Source organism: Nasonia vitripennis, chromosome 2, assembly GCF_009193385.2.
Source record: "Nasonia vitripennis strain AsymCx chromosome 2, Nvit_psr_1.1, whole genome shotgun sequence".
NCBI lineage: Eukaryota > Metazoa > Arthropoda > Insecta > Hymenoptera > Pteromalidae > Nasonia > Nasonia vitripennis.
The window spans coordinates 24,558,686-24,584,368 of NC_045758.1; the positions used below are offsets into that span (position 1 = coordinate 24,558,686).

The 25,683-nt window shown below is 42.5% G+C and overlaps 1 protein-coding gene across 1 annotated transcript in view; it reads right to left on the minus strand.

Annotated features, from left to right (window-relative positions):
• Window positions 1–25,683, minus strand: part of LOC100116904 (peroxidasin) — a 238,883-nt gene that overhangs the window by 17,967 nt on the left and 195,233 nt on the right. Inside the window, exon 7 of the mRNA XM_031924211.2 lies at window positions 297–433. Coding sequence (XP_031780071.1) covers window positions 297–433 — 137 coding nt within the window. The remainder of the gene's footprint in view (window positions 1–296; window positions 434–25,683) is intronic.

A 25,683-nucleotide genomic window follows, 5' to 3' on the forward strand; every position in this document is an offset into this window, starting at 1 on the left:
AGCTTTAACTTAATTAGTGGTTTCCTTTTAAGAAAGGTCTTTTTTTTTCTTTACCAAAAGATTATCCACGATGCAATTCTTTAATCACGAGGATATCTCGTTTAATTTTAAGTTTAAACTCCAGTTTGCGAATAACAAAAGAGATTTAAGTTTAAAGATGTGTCAACCCCGGCCGAGTGGAACGAAGCGGCAGGGATCTCGACGAAATTTATTTCACATTTCAGGAGCACTCGAAGCATAAATTATTTCAAAGCGGGAGACAAGTAGAGATAAGCGGAGCAAGTGGTATTACTGACCGTTTAAAACGTGGACGGATACAGTAGTGGCGGCGACGTCCGCCAACGCGCAGCTGTAGTTGCCGCTATCCTTTTTGTTGGCGTTGGCGATGTAGAGGCGCGAGACCGCCCCCTCGGCGCCCATATCAGTTTTCACGCTGCAACAGAAAGCAAAGGGGAGGAGTGAGCAGAGCTTCGCATAACTGGCATGCTTTCACTGAAGACTCACCTACGCAATAATACAAAATAGCAGAGGTTGGAAACGTATAATGTAAGTTTTGAACAACTATAGAGTGTTACATGAATTGTATTCTAAATGTGCAAATGATTATTTCGACTAGTTGGTTAAAACCTGTTTCCTACAGTTTAAAGCGAATTACATTCTGATTGAAAATAAATATCCAACGTAAAATTGAATAACTAAAACGCACTATGTTTTTAGTTATACAAATGTTTCTGTCGATGTCCCATTCTTTTTCGCGCGTGTTTCGCAGCGCCAATGCGCGCAGTCGCTTTGTCGGAAATGCGTTAGCCGAGCGACACAGGAACACGCACTTATATATATAGCGGCTCGTTGCCACTCTCCAAGTTAATTATTCGAGCATTGCAATGTTCTGCTCTCTTTGACGTTGACGCTACGTTACGGCCTGCCAGTCGACGTTATATTTATAATGTACGTGTAAATACTTGATACCTTTGCACGCTGATGGCATGTTATTTCGCTGTCAGTGTTATACAGGTAAAAATAGTCGACATTTTTTAACGAGCGTATTACAGCAATAACGTTGGAAATTTTTGTTTTTGTCAAATGTTATAAAAGCAAGTCGTTGGCGATTGATTTTATTATAAATATAATGAATCATGTCACACTGCGCTGAAATGGGGATTTGTGAAGTAAACATTATTTGTATTTTATTTTTTCAACTGACGCGATTCAAAAGTAAAAATAAAGCAATATGAAATTTTCCTGTTTTGCTTTCGGCAGAAGGTAAATTTTCGTTAACGAGTAAAACTGGTAAATATTTGAACTTTGCAGTCTATTTGTATTGCACAACCTAATTGGTGCCCCCCCCCCTTCCTCCTCCTTTTTTAGTCTCTTTGCTTTGCTAATCGAATGCTCTCAAAAATTCCATCATGTGTGCTTTTAACAAATGTTTAAAATATTGATCTTCTCGTTTCTAACTATATCTCATTCGTTCTACTTAAATGTACAAACTTCATACCTTCATTGCGCACAATGATAATTATAAATTTAACATAACTTATATAGCGTTAAAGTTCAACCACATTCGAAAGAAAAGCAAATCATTATCTAGCATTTTTCCCTCCTGAAGTTCTCATGCAAATTTTTGCAAATGCTCTGCTTGTTTGCTCCTACTTTTTCCTAATACCAATGCTTGGCAACTCAGTTTGCCATACTCATAATACAATGCACGAGAACCGTAAAAAACGTTACCTTTACTTTAATGCGACTTTAACGCGAGTATTTGCCGTCGTTGTCCCTCTTTTTCACAGTACAGCATTAGGAAAAGGGAAGGGTGGATGCCGCTTTTCTGGCCGACTTTAAAAGTACTCCCAGCGTATGAATCAAGCCGGACACACTGCCGCCAAGCGGAGGACAGAGGCAGCACAACTCCTGGGCTTGGCAGATCGCTCGAGCGCCGCGACGAGTAAGAAGGAGGGGCTTCATTTTTGCTCCTTGGCTAATTCGCGGAAAAAAGTACCGACGGTGTACTGAGTCTCGAGAGGGCTTTCTTCGCTTTTATTTTTCATACTTAGCCTTGGGTGACAAGTCTTCCTTTGTGCGCGAGGATGGGTATACGCACTCGTGTCGAATAGGAGCTATAAAAATGACTTAGTTTTATTTGATGGTGAAATGTTCACAAAACAAGGTGAAAAATTTTGTTGGGACATATATTTAAAAAATCGTCATACTACCGAGTATCTGTTTCAGTCACTTTAAATTATAGGTATGCACTGTGTGCTACTTCCACCTTACCGCTAAACAGCGACACCGCGACAGTTCAGCGAATAATTGTCCTTTCTTCCCATTGCCGTAGTCGTGCACCTCGCAAGAAGCGCGTCGAATACACTGAAAAATGCTCGCGAGTCATGATTACGTAAGTTTACGGCATCGTAAAAGGACGAGTCTCCATTTCCATATCTGATTTCTTTATGTAAGCTGCGGTATAACGCTCGCCTGCTATGTAGAGCGCGAGCGGAGTATCTTTGTGTGCATTGGAAATTGCATAATGCAGAAGTCTTCCTGAATTATCAGAAACGAGAGAGATAAAAGGGAATGCGTTTTTCGAGCGCGCGAGCGGGCTCTTAAAACAAGCCTGAAAGGGGTTCCCTTTCTCCGCGCTCGATTAAAATAAACAATTTTCCCGCGTAGACGGAATAGTATGCACTTATTAAAATTCCATTTCATGAATGTTTGTGCGATTATCAGAACTTTTCATCACTCTACGTTGATTCAAACTAATTTGACTCTTATTCATTGGGTAAAAGGCTATATGATTTACGAATAATTTATAAATCGTGCGATTGAAAATAAGCTCATTACGGCCGTAGCTAACTTGTTAAGGGGAAAACCGGAAGTCTACATTAAAGTTACAAGGTTTATAACTCAATTTTGTTACGGGCCGTGTAATACATTACAACGGCAATATCGCCTGTCCGCTTTATCGTGCATATATACCCCTTGTTCAGCGAGGCCGATTCCCGTGACATTGTTTCCTTTATCGCGCGTCATTTCGTCCTATCGCACTGAAGCATCGTAGCAGTGGCGAAGCTTCGTTCGAAGATTTATGCAGCTACATAAAACTGGTTAACTTTTGACCCTGTCCTCTCTTATCAATCGGGCAAAAAAAATGCGAGTAGACATCAGAAGAGCCGACAGTATGAATATAGGTACACTCGCCGCGGTTAATTTTGAAGGAAAAACAAAATAAAACACGAAGTAGCAACAGTTTACGCCGTAAATGTCAGTTTTATCGTCGCTCACAGCGACTTTAGGCGAAACATTAGCGAAGTTGTCGCTTTCGCGCAAAGCCACGATTATTAAACTTCGCGCGATAATCCCCGAGTCGCGAGTCTGCGACTGAAATCGCGGGAAGTTTGCACGAAGTGTCGCGTGCAAAAGGTCGATTATGCTCGGAGCTGAGACGAATATTTGAAAGCTTTATTACTGCGGTGCCATTGTTGTTTTTGAAACTGCTGTCTATGACTACTATCATAGATTTAATGGAACTTTTTGTTTATAGCTGCGGTGATATTTTTTTATGAATTTATATGAGCAATGATTTTTTTGTGACTGCTGTTTTGCTTCTCTGTATTCCTGCTAGCATAATTTTTTCTTTTAAATCGACATGCTACACATTACTTTTTATCATGTAAATCGCATGAATTCTGCGAACATTCTGACGATTTAAAAAGTTAAATGAAAATTGCTCTTGTAATTGTTTCTACCATGCAGCAAAATTATTGTTCGTTAATAATGCAAATTAAATACACGGGAAAAGCAACAGTACAAAGAAAAAAAAAAGATATTTAAATCCTTATTCCATTGAAGTGTACGTTACTGTATTTAGTGGAATTTCAGATAAATAGCATTCAAGTTCCAGTTATGAAAATTAAAGCACCCTAATTGCTTATTACCAACACGAAACTCAACATTGGCAGACGTCTCATAGAACTGACGTGGCCTGTGATTGCATGGCAATATATGCGCACGCACACACCTTGGTCAACGTTATCAGGGGGGGGGGGGGCATCTTGGTCTGCCATCCTTGCCGCCACGCAATTGTCTGCTTGTGGTGCGGGAGCCTGCTAAACGCTGTCTGCGCGTGAGCCGATCAGCCGTCGTATTTATCGTTTCGGTGAGCGCGCCTCGCGCCGGTACACAAAAAGGCCGTTTTGCGGGGCAGTTATCGGCGCCGGGCTTTTTGTGCTGTACCTGCCGCGCTCGCTCTTGCGGAAATGATATTTGTCGGCTGGTCGACGGATGAAAAAAATGTGTATGGAAATTGCATATGGGGTCGATGTTTTGTGCGTGCGATATCGATGAAAAAATTTCATTGTGCGGCTTGATCCTCGTGAATGGCTTGATGAAAAAGCTGCGATACCTTTTATGTTTTTGCTCCACCTCGCCGTTGTAAGCGCATACGGAATATTCTTATTATTATTTTTTTTTCAATTTTACGTATTTAATTATTCTACTTTTTGTTGCTTGGTTGTGGCAATTCGCACGTGTCTCATTTGACGCATACACGTGCAAGGCCTCTGGATAGAATAACAAACTCGGTTACGTATATTAAAGAATCAAAAATACGAGAAGAGCTTAACTAACTACGTAACAGAAGCTTAATTGACAATCTGAAACGCCATGGAAATCAATTTACTGTTACAATAGATCGTACCGGCTAAATCGAATTCTTCGAATAGGAATACTGTATGGAATTGAACTGTTTTTTGTGCAAAAATTAATTATGTTCTTTTGCGATGTAATCTAATTATTATTGGGTGAAAACTTCTATAAGAAAATTAATTAAAACTAACAACCTGCTATAAGTGTGAACACACCACGAGCACTGACTATTAGTTATTAAAACAAATGATTGAAAAAAATACTTCTCGATCCTCCGAATCAAGCACTTGCATGGATTATTGCATAACGCAAAATGCAAAACAAAGGAAACTATGGCTGAAATCCCGGCATAATACTCTACGAGGAATCGGATCAAACTCAAGGGCGTGCGAGCGCGCACTCACCAGAGAAAAAAAAATAAATAGAAAAAAGACGGGTGCATGCAAACGTTTTATCGCGTTCCCCTTTATACTGGGGAGAGCGCGCCGGCGCAAAGCCTTTAAGAACACTCTTCACGTAGCTCAAGAAGCTTTCATAAGTCTTTTACTCGTGTGCTCTCGAAAGTGAATAGCGATTTTTCCCTCGTCTCGCTCGAAAGACGCATTCCAATCTTCTTCGCGCTGTTATTCATTTTCACTCTCTCTTCCTTGCCCTATCACCTACCTTCCCTTCTTGTTGGTCCGATAATGCCGGATAAAAAAGAGAAAAATTTTAATAAAACAGCCTCTAGCCTCTTCTCTATTTCATATTGCGACGTCAACGATACTCTCATGAATTTCCTCCTCTGTTCTCGGACTTCGAGAGAAAAAAATGCGAGGTCGGAGCCAAATTAGGAAAGTCAGACCACCGGAAAAAACGCGCCGAAATTATAATGCAGCATCGCGTCTAGCAGAGCTTCCTGGTTCTTTATTACAGCTCTTGTCTTTAAAAAAGAAAAAAATCATTTTAGAAAACTCCAGGTCCATTTGTCCTTTTGTGATGGATGAATAAACAGTAAATAATAATTAGAATTCAGGACAAGGTTCAGCAGCGTCGGCAGCTCAATTCGAAAGAAGACTCACCCAAATTTATTTAACGCCTGGCTTCGCAAATCTATTTCCGCGCTTTCCAGCGTAAACAAAGAAAGAAACGAATTTAAAGAGCTCATCAACGTCAGCAACTCCAGCTCTCCGCGCGAATCCTTCACTCTCTCTTTCTCTCTTCGAGCTCGCTGTAGTAACTTCTTTTGAAGGCGAACACGGGGGTCTCTAAATCCGCGCGCGTTCGGCTAGCGTACACGTACAGCTGCAACGCGCGCGCCACGGCGAAGATTTGCTCAGCCGTCGAGGCCGAACGTGGCCGCGCATACGTCCGAGCAGCGGCGCCAGACTTTTTTCTTCTCTTCTCTTCCACGAAAGGGAATTTCATTCCTGCGGAGGCTCGAAATTTTCCGGCTAGCTTTTCCGGCATCTCTCGCTATCTCACTCTCTTCCTCTATCTCATGGTTTAAATTCACCCAGTTTCAATGCTGCCTTCTCTCGTTTTCCGAGGATTCGCGTTTGTCTCGAGCTAGAGCTCGCTGTATATCCTTACTCATTCTGGCAGTTTTTTCCGCGCGAGAATCCGAGCTTTTTTCGCGGATTTCATTCGCTACCTTCTTGTACTCGCCCGACTGTTTTCAACGGGTATGTCCGAGGGATGCGACTGTCTGCTGAATTCTAAAGTCTCGGAGGAATGGTGAGAAATGAGTTGCTGAGAGCTATCAAAAATGTGCTCAACTAAAAAATATAGGCTAAAATATTTTCTTCCACTTCTCCGATTAGCTGATTGTCAAAAATGTCGTACGAACGAATTAATAACGAATTAATAACTAAAGTACGAACAAAAGCACTCCACTTAAACTCGTCGAAGAAGAAACTATACAGCGATGGTTTTTTGCGTAAAAGGGCCCTTTTCCGACGATTAATTTTCATTTCTGAAAAGGATTTACTGCAGGGCAAAAACTCCCTGGCGAAATTTCAAAGCAGGACGCGAAGCTTTCGCCTAAAAAGTATACCGATGATATCTACAAAGGCATTGTTATGCGAGCTTTATTTAAAATATATTGTACACTTAGTTTTTACTCCTCGTGCTTCTTTGGTTAACAATAGATAGCTCATCGTATATCTCAAGCAGCCAATGAGGAGAGCAACGTAGCTTCGATGTATCGCGTCAACGTCGTCCTTTGTAATTCGAAACCTTATCCGCAAGCTCACTCGCCCTCTAATCATCCCTACTATAAATCTTATCCTGCACAAGACTCCAAGCAGTAATTGCATCGAAGCCTTCAAAAAACAATGACCGTTGGTACTCGCCGCGGCCGGAACACGTGAATTCCATCACACTCAGTTCGATTTCAGCGTAGCCACACACAAACATCAGCCCGACGCAGTGGCAATAGCAGTGGCGCACGTGCTTCAGCGTTGTGTGTGTACTCTCGCACTGGCCGAACGCATTAGTCGCCTACGGGCACGTATCCATATATATATATACGCATACACTGCAGTAGTGTGCGACGGTCGCGGCCAGCTTGTCTGTGCTTGTGCAGTGCTTCGAATGAACGGTCGTAGCCGTTGCGAAGTGAAGGCGGATATTTGCCAGATAGTCAAGGCGTATACGCGTATACATGTCAACCTAGAGAAACACAGGCCGTGATGTGCGCGTTATTGGTGAGCGAATAGTCCAGACGATGGGATTGAATGGATCGCACGTCTCTGCTGCTGCTACTGCTGGTTGCGGTCACTCGACGGAACGAAGCTGCTGGGCTTCGGAGAATATAATGCGCCGGGGGCTATTCGATTGGCCGACTGAAATAAGAGGGAATCGTCGCCCTCGACAAGCACTGAGCTACTTGAGAGTCTGCTCTGGAGATATTAAATATTTACTATCCTATAAACGTTCTTGCTCTGGCTATAAGCTTGAGGAAGTAGGTTGCACCGAACTGTTGGATATCGGCTTAGTTTTCCTTATCCTTGATGCCGAGGCGGTGAATCGGATTTCCTGAAATAGATGTGCCTGGTTGAGCACGCGATTACTCAAGCTTTGTGGCATTTCTATTGTATTGTGGAAGAAAAAGAAATCTATCAGTGTGAATAAAATATGCGCATTGGTTCAATAAAGTTCAATAAAGAATTTCTCTTGTAAATATGTCAGCGTAACATTAAAATTAAATTGTAATAATGTAGGTAGACTTTGAAAAAATTTAAAGCCTTCAACAAAAGTTAGATGAATCATCAAATTATGTCGTACACGTATTTTCTTTTACAGAGGAGCGAGCCAGAGGGCATAGCTTTTCATCTGGCGCGCAGGCTTATCATTCGACTGCAATTTTCTCGCTTGCACCGAAGAGAAGGTCGTAATGAAAAACCTCGACCCGGAAAGTAAATACGAAAAAGGGATTCAAACTGAAATGACGACGAATCTGGCTGTCTACTTGCTTTGACGCTTGGAATAAATTTTCCTCTTTTACAACAACGCAGTCTCTGATGTTGATCTTGTTGATCTAGCTGCTTTCATAATAAACTCTTATTAGCCGCGAAATAAAAAATTACTCTTCGTGATTATCAATAATTCTAATCCTTAACTGTAATTATTCCATTTGATCATAAACCGATTTCTGAATAATACAAGTTCCAAGATAAAATTTGAGAAATAGATCTCAAAAGCACGAATCTTGAAAATGAAACCATATCCTTTGGAACTCATGTATCATTACTTGCGGCCATTGAATATCCGAGCGCGATGCCGAACTTTAAGGAATAAAAAGGGCGAAAGAAAAAACAAATGAAGATAAATAAGAAAACAGACGTATAGACCTAGAAAAAAAAATTAGTAGGGAAGCCCGAAGCAGAAAAGTGCGAGTTAAGTTTTGTAGGTCATCCGGGCGTGGGCGTAGAAAGAGGAAGAGAGAGAGAGACAGAGAGAAAAAGAGATCCGCGAATATTGCACGCTCACGTTTCAGGCTGCGTCGGCGGCGGCAGCAGCGCGTCGAGGCGGGCGGAAAAATGCCGCGGAATGAAATTCTTCGATGGGGCGGTAAACGACTGGCTGCTACCAGCCAGCGCCTAAGTAAATAAAAATAAAAAGCCGCGCCAAACTAAGCCAGCGACCGATGCCGGAGAGTGTGCTGGTGAATGCGCGTGTGGCTGTGCGTGCACAGTTATATGAGGTAGATGGGGAGAACTCGCCGACACTGGAATTCTATTATCCGCGAGATACTAGACTCGATGCAGCAGTACTATGCCAAGCCAAATGCGCGAAGGTGCAGGAGCGCTGCAATACTCTTCGGATGCCGGGGAGAAAAGAAGCGTGAAACTGGTCGGAAAGAAGAAGATGCCGCGGAGAGAGGAATGTAGAAAGTTATACGAGCTGAGAATGGAAGAATTAGGATTGGATTAGGCGATTTTTTTATCGATCGTTACTCTGGACGAAATTTAGGATTGATTGAGGAAATCAAGTGACTTGTTGCGAACTGAAAAAAAACCGTTGAGTGATTTCGAGAAATACATTAAAATCTTTACAAACGTAGAGTTTGTACATTCTGTAAGAATACGAATCACGTTCGAACGAACAAGCTCAATTTTGCGTTTTCAAAAAACCAGTGGCTGTACTGCGGCACACAGAAATAATAGATCGATCACACATACGATATCATTTTACCTTGTATGCAGTTTCCTCTACAAAACGAAACGTAACAAAGGTGAAAAAGTTTATTGAAAAAGCAATACAAGTCGAAACTTATTAAATGCGAAACAATAATTAAAAAATAAACAATCCTTGTACAGCGAGTTAGTATAAAAGTTTGAGAAAAATAAAATTGACCATTAAAAAACTGAAAATCAAGTAAGAAAATATGGGTGTGATGAGGCGGGCAGTATTTAAAATGCAATAAAAAGCTCTTCGCAGAAAGCGTGAAAAATAGAGTAACGAACGGCGGATAAGATCATGAATAAATGAGGAACGAAGGAAACATAAATTAAATAAGATATTCCGTGAAAAGAGAACCACACAAGACCGAGAATGATGAAAAATCAGAAAAAGCCTGTTGGAAGGAGGAAACGGAAACTACGAAAGTAGGGTACGATGAAAAAGGATATGAAATCACGAATAACTAGGAATGAAGAAGAGTGAGAATTGCTTTAATTTCAAGCTTTTGGCTTCCCTTAGCCAAGAGTGACTCGATCGTCTTCCGGCTTTCAGACGTATACTTTTTTCTTTTGCATTTTGCGAAAGCCTCTTTAATGGTTGTTATTCAAAAATGTATATTGTAACCAGAGCTCAATCAGCCGTTTGAATGACTAAAAATTGAACGGGCAATCACCAAATGAAAGTCGTAGCTCCGAGAATGTAAAAGCAAACTATTTTACAAAAGTACTTTTATTTTAGGATATACTTTCAAATGCAGAAGTATAAAATACTCTATGTCTTATAAATATTTAATACTTTTCGTACTGCTTCACATACGATTTTTTTACGTATTTTCATTTTTTTTTAACGTAAAAAACTTCCCAGGTGCTGCACTAAAAGCGAAGCAAAAATAAAACCCGAATCATTCTTTGCGATAAAACCCAAAAATATCCTCTCCGGCGTTCCTGCAAAAAAGCGTATGTAATCCCACACGTTATTCTTTTTCTCTCGCTGACTACACGGAACGAAATTGCCTCTAAATGCAAATCTCACGTTTCATTCTCCCCCGAAGAAAGTATAATATCGCCTCACGCATCGGACGACCGATACCTGGGACAGAATTAATTTTCGCGCGGCGAGTCTGAAATTAATAGTGAACAAGCGTTCTCCCCCCTCCCCCACCCCTCCCCGACTCGAAAGAAAGAAACAAATATCGCATCCCACAGCAATCCTCTGCTGTATGCGCTTCAAAGACTGTACACGTAGCTCGATGCAGCGGAGAGACAAAGCGAGAAGCGACGACAGCGGTGGCCGGAGAGAGAGGAGGGGGAAAGAGGACACAGCGAACCAATATGCGGCATCTGGCGTTACATGCTTCAAGCTTCGCATAACAAGCTCAGGAGGGCTTGCTGTGCGCGCTGATGGGAAAAGTTGCAGCTTGCAAGCTCAGATGTCTACCCGTCCTTTCTCCCTCTCTACCCGCTCCCCTCTCTCACATCCTTCCTTCCGTCCAGCTCTTCTCGCCGCAGTCTCTGGCTATATGTGCAGCCGGCACACGGCGACCCTCCTATCCGCGGCGCAACGTGTCGCATTCTGCGCGACACACACCGAGACACACGCGACAACACGGAGAGAGAGAGAGAATGATAGTGGACGGGCTGGTCGTATTTGCGATGGAAGACTGAGAGGCACGCTAAGAGACGGAGGGGAGGGGGCGCAGCTCGATTTGCGAAATTGCGCGTGATCTACGAGGGCTAGGGGAGGAGGGTTGTAAAGTGCTGGCAGGTGCACGGTGATGAGTGGATAAAGGGTGGAAAAGATGAGATGCGGGGAACCGAGGTGCACGCATGATGAATATTTTGATTTGATTCGCTTTTGTTGAGCAACCCTTCGTCTAAAAAATATAAACGAGTTAAATTAAACATCATTTAAGCGCTCGGAACGGTTAATTACTTGGATTGATCAGCATTAAGATAAGTCTGAGAAAATTACACCGTTTTTGGACTTGCTCTCTTCTGCGACCCGAGATCTCTCAAAAGGAGAAGAAGAACTAAAACAATGGAAATGCTTATCTCGGCAGGCTCCAGGTTTTGGACAAAGAGCTTGCAGTAACGTATTTTAAAACGTTTTATCTCCAGCAGTGCATCAAGTTGAAATCACTTTTTACGAAACAGCAGGAGATCTCGAATGAAACTCTTAGCGAGAGAGTAAAATAAAATCTCATCAAGAAAAAGAAGAAACAATAACTCGCGCAAAATCTACAACGGCGAGGCCCGAGTAAATAGAAGCATTCGAAAAAAGGGTAAATTCGCGCGCGCAAAATCAAGCGAAAAAGCCCTCGCGAGAAAAAAAGAGAGGAGATAAGAGGGACAGCCGAGGAGGGCGCCGAATGAGAATAGACGAGCTGGGCTTCGCACAATGAGAGAAGGCGTGGACATCAGAGGCCTGGAGAATCGCCGCCGCCCGCTAAGTCTTTTGGGTGGCACGCAATGCAGACGTCGTAAAAGCTCTCGCCTTCTCCTTCTCCGCCTCTTTCGACTGGAGGTTAAGCAAGGAGAGAAGAGAGCGAGAGAAACAGAGGAGAGCAGCCGTGTACGACCTACTTTCCAGATTCGTTTTTTTATTCCCTTTCTCAGTCCCGCTCTCTCTTCCTCTCTCACCTCGCACTTCCTGCTGACCCGTTTAATCTCTTGCTTTTGGACGATCTTAATTTCTTCAAAGAGCGCGATCTTTTTGCGCTCTCGGCCAAAAGGAGGCAGAGCGCTCTAGGAGAATAAACAATTTCTCTTGTTCTAAGTATGCGCGCGGAGTCCCCACTCACAATCGCGTTCATGCAACTATACTTGAGACATATCTCGAGCTCACAATGCAGTTATTTCTTTTCAATCCGAGAATGTGCTATAGAAAATTTATCTCAGAATTCGTCATGGAAGCTCATGCTGTCTATATATTTATCTTCGATGAAATAGAAAGCATGATTAAGCGCAAAAATTGTATTCCAATTTGGAAAAGATACGTTGAATAATTTCCAAAAAACCGATGATAATCTAAATTATTATATCAAAGAATACTTTGGTCGTGCAATTTCAGTAATGCAATTTCCGTAAAAGCGAACAAAAATATTTCCGATCTATACAACGATTGATTTTTCAGCTTTCAAAAATGAAAGATTGCAGGCGAGAAATAGACGAAGCATCAGTAAGGAAATCCGACGTTGATCAAGTAGTAAAGCCCGACTTTAGTCGGACGATATTCTCAGTATACGTCTAAGAACCAAAAAGGAACATTTATACACCTTTACTCCCGCATTAAATCTAACACACACTCGCGAAGACGCACAACATACTTCCATCCCTTATTAACGACAATCTCGTAGTCCAGCGAAGCTTCCAGCTCTCACGTTGATAATGTGTCACGGGACCCTCAACCCAGTGCGCGCACGCGCTCTCGTCTCGTGAGATTCAAGGAGCCGAACCCGGCCAAGTAAACGAGGACGAAGCAGAAAAAAATATACGGCCGAGCGGAAAAGAAAGCGGCGCAAGGAAAGGGTAAACGTAAAAGAACTTTTACGAAGCCGAACGTCGTCGCGTAGCGGCTCCACCCCCACTTGTACGTATACGCACACAGTCCTTATCGAGTTTGTGCAGTCCCGAGTTGCAGCTGCTGGGTCAATCGTAAAAAAAAAAGAGCCCGGAACACGGCAAACTTTCCATGTATACGCGAGAGAATATCGCCACTGCTCTCGGTTCGCCACGTGCGAGCCATCGAACCGCGAACGCGAAAGATCGTTGGGATATTCGCGTGTATATATGTATAATGCCGCCATCGCTGTCGCCGCGGCTGGAGTGAAAGCAGCGGCGTAATGACCGAATCTAAGTTTGAATATAAAAAGGAGGGTGCACCGGTGTGTTTGACGGCGCTTTTTTATCCGACGAGGACATTTTAGAACCGTGTCCTCGAGGACATTTTAAAATCGTAAAATCCGTAATTTGGTAGGAGGGCTGATGGAAAAATTCGAGCAAGCAGGTGACAGCGCGCTGTAATCCACACTTTCTGCTTTCCTGCGGTTTCCTTCGAGCTTTTCACAGGCTCGAGAACTTCGATTTCGAAAAAATGCGACTAGTGGTTTGCAAAGTGGCATTATCGAGTTCGAGCATATGGTTAAAGGAATTTCGGGCAAGTTTTTTGGTATAAAAATTAAAACGCATCAAATCTTCTGTTTATACGTTAATTATCCTGACGAGAAACAAGTTTATGAAATTATGGGATTCAAATATTTAAACATCTATGATTGCCATGTCTTCATGCGAGTCTCGACGTTACACTAAAGTGCATGAGTTTTATTTAAAAGACGGTTGAAAGTAATTCTGTTATTGATAAAGTAATTTTGTTTATATCAATAGTAATTCCCTTCTGCGTATAGAATCTCGGGTGAGCATACTTCGTATAACTTCTAAGAATTTGAAAAATTTATTTATTATAACGAAAACAACGAAACAACTCAATAAAAACAGTCCACTAAAGCACAAGCTGCGCACATCCAGACGCTTATTTAAGATCTCCCACGTAGATAAATAACTCTCCAAGCTTCTCGAAATAAAACTCAACAGATGAATAAAAAAAGAAAACCCCAGCCACTCGCATGAGAGTAAGAGGGAGAGCAGAGAGAGCGAGAGAAATGCCCGAAGCATTCACTTAGGTAGCTGAAACGCTCGTTTGTCCATCGGACCTTAGCAGCTTGCGAGCTGGTCAAGAATCAGCAGTAGCAGCGCCAGTAGTTTCGGTCACGTCGCGCTGAACTTATTTCCTTCTCTCTCTTCCTCGAACGAGTGAACGATACGAGGCGCGACGTGAGTTATCGCGCAATACTCTTCGAGTGAGCTCGTTATCTTTTTTCTCGCGGCTGGCGAGTCGTCTCTTCTGCCAGCCATAAAAATATTATCCGAGATCCGAGATCGTATACGCGCGAGGGTTATGATTCGCTGGTAATTTGAACAAGTTTTTTTCTATACGAAAGAAGGGAATCATTTTTTTCTTTATCTACTCTGGCTTATACATTCTCAGTTTCTTATCAGAAACAAATCGCTTTTGCACTGTTATTGAATGACTCGAAAGAGCAAATCTTCACTAATTTTGAACGATTGCGGTGTAAATCTTGAAAAATTATTAGTGTTGGCACGTGCTAGTTTTATGTTCGTCGTCGTCGTCATAAGACAAAATTATAACGATTTTACGATGGACATCAACTCGCCGTTATCCTGTGTTGGACTATAAAGGTTATAAATTATTACGGTCGTAACCCAACTATGTAGACGACAGCGCTTCACTTCATCCTAAAAGCCTATTACTATTAAAATTAAAGTACAATAACTGTAAACTATACAACTATAGTATTTGTTAAAACTACGATTTTCGAACATGTAAATGCAAATTCTATCAATACCCTGGGGCGAGCCTATATAGAGATATTCACTTCAAAAAATAAATTAAACCCATCTCTACACTATCGTGAAGACATATGCGCTCCTAACACCGCGTTCAATAGATATCTCGATAAAAATAATTAATCACGTCTATCTCGCAACCCTCGCACTTTCTGGAATCTTCATTTCATACATGCTCGCCCCTCCGACTCCTGCTGCCTTTTTACCCGCATTCCTCTGCTAGCTGCTCGACAGCAGCAGCAGATCCTAACGAAGAAAGCGCGAATGCGCGTCTGGTAAATGATAGCTTATCACTCGCGAGCTTGGCGCTCTCCTCTTCCTTTGCACTGCGTCCAAAGGTATACAGATATAGCTACGCGTATACGCGTACAGCGGCAAGAATACGAGGAATGATGAGAAGATGAAATTTCGAGGACGAATGAGCTCGCTATATGCTACGCCTGGAGAGACCAATTACTTCCAACGCGGCGAGCGATGGAAAATGTGATTTTCTCCGGCGGCTGTGCAATGTTGTCTCTGCAGCATTGGAGCGTGCGGAGCTGGGCTGAGCGAGTGTCTGCTATTTCGCGCCGTTAATCTTAGAGACGGCTTCTTGATGTAATTAAATATCGGTCTGCTACGCGCTTTTTCTATCCGATTAATGTACACGCGGTGGAAAATGAAAAAGATAATTGTTGCGGCGATGATAAATTTCGAGCGGCTGTGAGGCAGTGCAGCTGCGGCGAATTCACGCGATATATCGTCGAAAAACGATGTGTGTTGCATTTATGAGCGATATACCTACGCACAGCATGTAAAAAAGAGAGACGTATGCTTTTAACGTAATCGAATTCCGCGGTGAAAAAGTTTGTTAAAAAATTAATATCAACTCACGATGCACGTTGGAAGAGAAACCAGCCTCTCGAAATCAATTTTCCCTGCGACCCACATCTAAAGGCGCATCATCGAAATGAGCAAGAAAAGCGAGCATAACAAAGCCCAGTCGAGCCAAACCTAAATAATCTCCCAGGAAATAAAACAAGAATATTTATGTACATATATAGCGAAGAAGAAACTACAAAAAAACCAATGCACTCACCGAAGAAAGTAGGCCGCACGTATCGTGTGTATAAAGATATAGGTCCGCTGCAAAAAGTGCAGAAAAAAACAATAACTAAATAAAGCCGCTCTCTCGAGCGAGATGCATGCATCAGCGCGCGAAAGTGCAGTGTTTATATAGAGGGTACGTATACGTCGGCCGAGATTTTTTTTCTCCCCTCTCTTGCGCAGAATTACAACGGATACGGCGGCTCACGCTTTCCAGCGCGACGCAATAATCGTTGATGGCGGATGCGAACGATCGCACGCAATCTCTTGCGGGACATTATCGCGCGACGCGGGTCCGTAAAAAGCGGACACTCTTCCCTGTACATAACCCGCGTCGCTGTATATATTGTGGTGTACTACTCGTGTACCGTTAGCTGGGAAGCCGTGTTTCTTGGCGCGAAGCTCGCGTAATTCATTAAGCATACAATTCGCGCAAGTTTCATTGTCGTCCTCGACGAGTCTCTCGTTGCTATTCACCTGTTGTTGTTATTGTTGTTGCAGCAGCCGGCACGTCTTGAGGGATGTAAACCTGTCCCTGCTGTTGCCTGAGAGGAGGAGGAGGAGGAAACGGGATAAGGATGCGCCGCTGAAAGTAAGGGGGTAAGGGGAGAACATGGTAATCTCAATCCTTATGCAATCCATTTGGCTTTGTTTGGAAGCGTCAGACTGCTGGGATGCGTTTTAGATTTGTGGCTGCACTTCTCGTTGGGAGTCTCGAATGCCCGGCGAGCTTGATGGACGAAGGAGAGCTTCTTAATGATATGGAAATTATTATACCTGCTTTGCGCACTCCGGTCGCTACGGATGGAAAAGAGTGATTTCATTAAATCGGCCGCCGCCGCGAGCCCAACGGGATCTTGTTGAGTTGAGAATTTTAATGAAATTGCCAATTGGATTTTCTAATGCTTCTTTAATTAAAATTTTAATATTCCAGTCCCATCGGCACATCCTTTTCTTTTTTTTTCAATTCTGAACTCTCTATATTGTTATTCGAAAGAACTACTTTTAAAAAGATGATAATCTTTCCACTTGGGCAATTCGCAGAATTTAACTTCTCATCTTCGTATACAAGCTCGGCGCGGAATAGTCCGTCAGAACTTCTGATTTTCCGTGTATTTAGCCTTTACCGCAAGAATACAGCCCTTCTCGAAATTCCCCACTTGCCCACTTCGAATTCTCATGGAAAACGATTCCGCCAGACCGAATTTCGACTGTTTGACCGAAAACCACAAGCTATTCTCATAACGCAAACAACGCGACCTTTTCCGTCTTATCAACTCATCCGCTTTACAAATATTATCACGAGCACATTAAATCTTTTTTACGCTCTGCATATACTATACGCATATAGAAACAGCATCGAAATTCGAGGCCAACAATATAATTCTCACCACGATTTCGAGAGCTTACCGAACAGGCGTCGAGGATCTAGAATAAAGCTCGCACCTCTCGGATTTTACCGACTCATTAGCTATTCGCGTGTGTATACGAAAATCCGCTAAGACGGGGGAGACGCGCGACACTTAAGCGTGTACGCGCGCGTGCTCTAGTCGCTCTTGTGTACAAAAACAAGCGTAATGCCCGATTGAAATGCACTGCGTCGTGCTGCGACTGTTACGCGAGATTATGCGATAACGAAACTACCTTGTGTTAAATGACATGTTAAAAACAAGTATGGAAACGATTTTAAAAAAAAAGGTAATCGCTCGGTCGACTAATTACCTTACCTGTCCCTGTAGAATATCGGTTTCGCTTTAAAAAATCAACTTTGTGAATAAGCAACGCATTCCCTTGAAAACAATCTCCAAAAGCGAGGTGAACCACTTCTGCTAGCATGGGCTATCGATCACCTCCGGTTCGAGTCTTTGACCCAATACCCCACTCTGCAGTACACACACACACAAACACACAGTAGTAGCAGCATCTTGAGTTTATAGCGAGTCGCGCGCACTTTCTTAGTTTTTTGCCCGTGTCGCTTTTAAGACGCCTCAAAGCGCTCGGAGCATTCACAAGCCTACTCGCTCATTCTCTTTTTCTCTCCTCGTCTTTTACTTTTTCCCGCCCGAATGCATGGAGTAGGTCTAACGGTGTTGCGTATACTCAATATTCTATGTCAGCATTGAGCTGCTTTAAGAATCTCGGAGCGATGCATCAGCTGAATTTATCTCTTATTTCACGTGTTATTTAAACTGTGACTCAAAGGGAAAAATATTTTTCAACTTTTTAAGCAAGGAGTAAGTGTGCATAAGTGTGTATAAGCAATTATGAGATGAAAAACAGTATATTGTGCAACTAGGGGGGGAAAATGGCGATTTCTAACAAGGGTGAGATTTGAGCACGAGTTGGAGTCGAGGGCGCCGAAAGCCTTCTTGAAAGCCCTTGTTGCACACTGTACTTTTTTTAACAAGTGCCTGTAAAGACTCGTTTTCATGCATATAGAGTGAATGGTAAGTTGCGCATTTTGAGTCGTAAACCACTCTCTTTCAAAAAATATCAATATTTTTCAAAAATTTTCAAAAATTTGATTATTTTTGAGTGTTTATGAGTAGCGGGAGGGAATAGCCATTCTCTCCCGCTGCAGCGGGAGGGAATGATTCCCTCCCGCACGCTCGAAATGAGCAGCTTGCCATTCACTTTACACTGAGAGAACTATTAAATTAAATATTAAAATTTAGTACATATGTAGGAAAAATTACTATATTAGATAGTAACGGCAGGTCATACCTGTTACAATGCCGCTACCCTAAGCGGGTCTTGGGCGTTGTCGTCCAGATCGGACGGGTGGGTGCCTATCACCACTACACAGCGCGTCCTTAGGTTGCGGATAGAGGAACAGCCCCTGAGAAAGAGGTTAGCTGCGAATAAATTGAATAAGCAGCCGCGGACAGCCGATAGGAACAGGCGTGGGTGTGATGAGCCCACACTGTCGAACGCATTCATCTAGAAACACTACGCAAGCAACACAACAACAAAAACACTTCACATTATCTCTTATCTCTCAATCTATCTCTTTCATCACACATTACAAAAATGGGCAAAAATCCTGCTGCCGAGGAGGATGCGGGTGCGATGACAACTGCCCCGAAAGGGGATGTGTAGAATGATTCGTCACCTGGTCTTACGCGGTAACGATGCCAGCGAAGGCGCGCTGCCTTGCAGGGGGGCGTTAGGATGCGAGAATGAAACCGTAGTGTGTCTGACGACGAATTGACACTGTCCTCGTCAAAGTCGGAAAGCTCTCATACTTAGTTCTAGAGAGGTATGGGGGTTATCACCTCTAGAACGGTGGACTCACCTGCGATCGGAACAGGATCCGAAGCGCGCGGGTTTAACATAACATCATGGCTCAAAAAAATCAAATCCGAACCAAAAGGGACTTAAGAGTCGGAACTTGGAATGTTCCCAGTCTATACAGAGCAGGTGCGTTTAAAGAACTCGTAAAGGAAGCTGATAGGTACAATCTAGATTTGGTAGCAATACAGGAATCGCGGTGGCCAGATGGCGGAGTACTAGCATCGGGTAACTTCACGTACCTGTATGGGGCCGGGAGTGGGGGATCTCTAGGCACCGGATTTCTCGTAAGCAAAAGCATCATACATTCGGTTAAAAGTTTCAAATCCGTCAATGATAGGCTCTCGTACATCATTATCGAAGGTGAATGGTATAGATATGTATTTATTAATGTACACTGTCCTACGGAGGACAAAGAAGAAGAAGCTAAGGATCTCTATTACGAAACTTTAGAGCAGGTAATCGACCAGTTCGTGTCTTACGACACAAGAATAGTATTAGGCGATTTCAATGCTAAAATAGGTAGGGAGGAAATGTTTAGGCCTACTATAGATAATGAAAGCCTGCACGAAGCCAGCAATGATAACGGTATTAGGGTCATAAATTTCGCGGCGGCAAAAGATCTTATAATCAAAACTACGTGTTTTAAGCACAAGAACATACACAAGGCAACGTGGACATTGCCGGACGGGGCCACACAGAACCAAATTGATCATTTCCTCATTGAAAAAAGACGTCATACTAATGTTCTTGACGTAAGGGCTTACAGAGGGGCAGATAGCGACTCGGACCACTTCCTAGTAGTAGCCAAATTAAGAGCTAGAATAGTAGCGAATCAAAATAGTAAGCGAGCAAACAAGGTAGAAAGCTTCGATATTAAGAAAATACGAGATATAACAGAGCGAATGAGGTACCAGATAGAAATTAATAACAGGTTTCAGGCACTTGAAGAAGCAAACACATCGTCGGAGGGGAATGACGAACCGAATAGCTTATGGGGGGACATCGAAAAAACGGTAAAAGAGGCCGCGAACAAAGTACTGGGTAAAAAGAAAAAGCCAAAGAGCAAACCATGGTTTGACGAAGAGTGCGAACTCTGGTTTGAAAGGCGCAAAAAGGCTAAATTAGATAGCTTACAAAATAGAAGCGATAGGACCGTAGAAGAGTATTCTAACGTAAGGAAACAGACGAGCGCGATCTACAGAAATAAGAATCGGGAGTATCAAAAGAATCTTATTAGGAGAATAGAAACTAACAGTAAGGAAAATAACCCCCGCGAAATGTACAGAGGGATTAACGCCATCAGAAAGGGTTTTAGGAGTAGAGCGCAATTGATGAAGGACGAAAACGGGGACCTCGTAACAAATGACAACGAATTACTGTCGCTGTGGAAAAATTATTTCGATAAATTATTAAACGTGCACGAAAATAGCGAAGAATTAGGGGACAAAATTCACACTGCTGAACCCCACGTGCAGGAACCGAGCTACCAAGAAGTAGAGGCCGCGATTAAAAAACTAAAAAACAACAAAGCCGCGGGAAATGACTCTATACCAGCTGAGTTACTCAAATATGGGGGCGTCGAGCTCACTTTCAAAATCTATAAACTAGTATGTGCCATCTGGAAAAATGAAACAATACCCGAAAATTGGAAGGAATCTATCATTATACCGATTTTTAAAAAGGGGGATAAGACAGACTGCAATAACTATAGGGGTATTTCACTTTTAGCAACGTGCTACAAAGTTCTGTCAAACGTAATACAAGCTAGACTCACTCCATTCGCGGAAGATATAGTAGGAGATTATCAGTGCGGATTTCGGCGCAACAGATCGACGAGCGATCAAATGTTTACCATAAGACAGTTGTTATAGAAAAAGTGGGAATTTTGCGAAACCATACACCAACTATTTATAGATTTTAAAAAAGCGTACGACTCTATTAAGCGAAGCAAAATGTATCAAATTCTAGTACTTCTCGGTATACCGAAAAAACTCGTGAGATTAATTCAAATATGTCTGAACGGAAGCACGGAAAAGGTCCGAGTAGGCAGTAATGTATCAGAACCCTTCATGATACGCGATGGTTTAAAACAAGGGGATGGGCTCTCTACGGTGCTGTTCAACTTAACGTTAGAGTATGCCGTTAGAAAAATGCAGGTTAGCCAGCTGGGCGCAACGCTTAATGGAACAACGCAGATACTAGGCTACGCAGATGATTTGGATATACTGGGGGATTGTAGGGAAACGGTAGTAAGAAACGCGGAAATCCTCATAAAAGCGGTGGAGTATACAGGGTTAGAAGTGAGTGAATCAAAAACAAAGTACATGATTGTGGATAAGCTAGGCATTTGCAGAGGGGAGGAAGATCTCAGAGTTGGGAATTTTACTTTTGAAAAGGTTAGCGAATTCAGGTATCTGGGTACGACCATAAATGATAGAAACGAGATTAATGTCGAAATAAATAAGAGACTCCATTCGGGTAATGCTTGCTTCTACGCCGTGAGTAATTTACTTAAGTCGAGGCTGTTGTCTAAAAACGTTAAAATAAGAATATACAGCACAATAATACTGCCGGTGGTTCTGTACGGGTGCGAAACGTGGGCTCTCACTAAGCAGGTTGACAACCGTTTTAGGGTATTTGAAAATAAAGTCTTGCGAAAAATATACGGGCCGAAGAAAGATGAGGAAACCGGGGAATGGAGGAGACTACACAATGATGATCTGTACGCGTCACCAAATATTAACAGAATAATAAAATCGCACAGATTGGGATGGGCAGGGCACGTAGCGAGAATGGGAGACGACCGTACGGCAGCGCGTGTCATGAAGGGCAGGCCGATGGTAACGCGACCTCTAGGTAGGCCTAGACGTAGATGGGAGGACAACGTAAAAGCGGATCTAGTAGAAATAGGATGGGTGGGTGTCGATCGGAGAGGTGCATCTTGGGTGGGGTTGACACAATATAGGGCAGCGTGGAAGGCTTGCGTAGATGAGGCGATGAACTTTCGAGTTCCAAATGCCATGTAAAAAAAAAACGGCGGGTCATACTCGCTCCATGACGATTTTTACTATATTCATAGTAAAAATTGTTAGACTTATATTAAAATTTGTTACGTGTTTACTAGAAATTACTATATTATATAGTAAAAATTATTTTAAGAATTTCTCCGTGTACCAGAATTTGAGGTTACAAAGTTGATTTATGCAGTAATCAGAGACCAAAATCTATAATTGTTTGTTTATCTGGTATTATTAAGTGATTATTAAGTGATTTATTATTAATATTAACTCATGAGTAAATGTGATTAATATATCAGATTTGAAATTTAGTACATAAGAGTACTGTTTGGGTAAGTGGTCAGCGCACTCGACTTCCATGCCGGAGGTCCAGGTTCGATTCCCGTCGCTGCAAAAAATTTCTTTCTCTCGTTTATTTCTTTCACTTAACAACATTAAATATCAATAATAATAATAATAATATTCGAATAAGCGCGTAAAATTGGCCAGCAAAACAAAAATTAAATTTTTTAAAATTTCATTTCAGTATAGAAATTACTATCTGAGATAGTAAAATTTAATACAAAGCAAGTGTAACCGCCCGTTACTATATAATATGGTAATTTTTCCTGCATATGTAGTAAATTTTAATATCTAGTTTTCTCAGTGTAGAGGCATGGAAACGGGTCTTTTCATGCACGTATTAAGAAAAAAATATTTTCCTTCAAACATAAGTTTCAATAATGCTTCAAGAAAATATTAACCCTCATCAAGGTATTGTATTTCTGCGCTTGATCCATCGCAATCGAAATTCATTAAACACAAAAGCTCGACGCAACAGCCTGTTGGCCTCTTGTTATTAAAATTACACGTCTAGCAGACGATGCGAGCCGTCCTCATCACGTCCTCTTCAATCCTTCAACATGCACCTCCGCGCGAGCGCGCGCAGCGAACTGCCTCACAACCGCTCCCTATTGCCCGAAGCTTTCCATAATTAAATCAAAGCGTCCGAAGCTCGTCGCATTTTCAAAGGGCCGACGTACATATCCGCGCGCGTCAGCCAGCGGGCTCTCGCATACGCAAAAAGCACAGACGAACGGCATCAGCAACAGCAGCAGGAGTAGACCGGGCTCTGCATTATTCAGAAGTAAAAATGCCGCGGATCACGATTTATCGCGTGTGCGCCTGGGAAAAATAAGTATACGTTACGTGCATACGCGCGTGTACAGCTACACTCACACAGAGACAGGCACACACGTTTCTGCAGCTGGCACCTGCCCGCATTCACAAAGGGGGTATCTTGCCCGCGTGTCCTCCAACGCGTGGTGCATTTCGCTGGCGCAGCGGTATAGCGGAGAGGATCATATTAGAATCCTCTTTGTATGCAGAACCAATATGCATGCTGCTCGCGCTGATATTCCCGGACGCCCGTCGAGTCCTGCTACGTACACCATTCTCTCGGCGCCGGCGACTCTCCTTCTTTCTTATGCCTTCCGTTCGCGCGGGCGTTAACCTCTCCGTGCGGCAGCTTTTCGCCGATGCTTTTTTTGCCGTCGATATCGATGCGCGGCCATGAATTATCCGCATCTTGGAGAGTAAGTTTTGCCGAATCGAACTGAGCCAGTTTTTCTATGCTTTTTCGACGTGCGGCTAAGAAATCGGCTCTTATGGGAGAGGCTTTTTAGTTTTGGCAGCCCGATTGGCAGCAGTTTTTCCGGAATTTTTACGGACGGATCTTACCACGAAATTGGGATAGTTAGCATGATTCCGCTGTAAAATCGAAGAGCGATGCTACGTCTGTGGAACCAAAACGTTCAGCGCTGGATATCGAGGTTGGAATTGCGGCTTGATGGATTTTTGCGGGAAAGATATCGGATAATAATTGCAAAAACGATGGCGAATGAAAGAAAGTAACTGCTCGGAATTAAAGTGTTATTAAAATGTTTCTCATTTAAATTCTCATCTGTATGCTAATGAATGCCTGCAGGAAGATGGCTTGGCGTTAATCTAAAAAATACTAAAACAACTTCCGCGCGCACTTTTTCAACGCCATTTGAAAATCCGCTAATGAGAATAATTTCTCTCATTCGGACCAGCGGAACGAAACAAAACAAGAACGAAGGCCATTTGCAGAAAAAAAACGCTAATTTTAGCCTTGCCGCCGCTCAAATAGACGTAACGGACACAACGCCATCCGACGAAGAAGCATAACTTAACTCCTCATTTTCCGCCCGCTCATTCTCTCTTTGGTCGAAAAAGATCGAATGGCCAGATGGTCGGTCTCGCGACACTGGCTGCAGTGATCAGTAGACCGCCAGTATAAAAAGGATCCGAAAAATGAAAGAATTTTTTTGTCGACAGCTCGGGCGCATACAACTGACAATTTGCGCCAGTAATTTTTCGACGCGCGACGCTGCGACGACAGCTCGGTCGACGCGCGCTCGAAATTAGAATATACCGTTGTCGCCGGGACTTGCGTGGACTTTTAGCGTGATTTTTGCGCTGTTCGCCGGGCTTTTCCTTCATTTTGCTAACTGAGAGAAAGAGGCAAACGTCGAGCTAGAGTCGCTCCGTTATGGTAATTACTTTTGGTGAATAGCGCAAAATTCCCGAGCTGACGGATATGCTGTAAGTTTTTGCCAAACTGACGGCTGATTTTTTCGACACTTTTCACTTTTACAAGAGTTTTGCGTGTGCGGCTGCTTAACTGTTTTTTGCATTGGAAACTGCAGCTACTTTGTAAGCAAAAATCTGAACAAGGTTAACAAATAAATTATTTATTCTTTTAGCTTGCAGTTGTGCAAAATGTTTCCACAGTAGGGAATTTAATTGAGTTATTTTGTAAGCAAGTAATTATGTTGTAACACTAATAATAAAAGAAAAATAAATCATGAGTACACATTGACGTTGCCCACGCTCATACAGAGAAAGAGAAAAAAGGCTAAGGGACTAAAATAATGACGCTCGTATTAAAAACTTAATAGGATTTAAATTTATCGAAGCCTACATCCCTACATACTTACGGCTTATGTTCAAAGATAGAAAAACTCACGTATTCCTGATGCAACTCACCTGCAACATAAAAATAAACGTAAATGTTAAAAGATTGATTAATTTTCATTTGTATAAAAGTATATAATGGGCATCAGTGTTACTGTCAGTCCGCAATTTATCAGTCAAGAACTCAATAAACAAAAGATAAGTTTTAAATTCTATAAGTCGCTATCATATTTCCCAGTACAGATTCAATCGTCAAGCTAATGCCGGAATCGCGTTACTTGAAACAACAATATCCGCTTTCATAACTTTCTTTCAAGATAGCCACATAACCAGAGCAAACCAAGGGCCCCCCGGCGTAACCGCAGAACCGCAATCCCTCAACGTAAACGTAAATAAACCAACGCAGTGCGTTTGCGCTTTCCCTTGCAGTAGCTTCTTGCTCTGCAAGCATAGAATTCAGAGCGAAGAAGTTGCATTTGATAAGTTTGCTTCGGTTTGCAATACAGTCAACAAACTAGATGGTTCAATATATCTTTTGTATAGATGCCAATAATGGATGCACGTATAGTATCTAT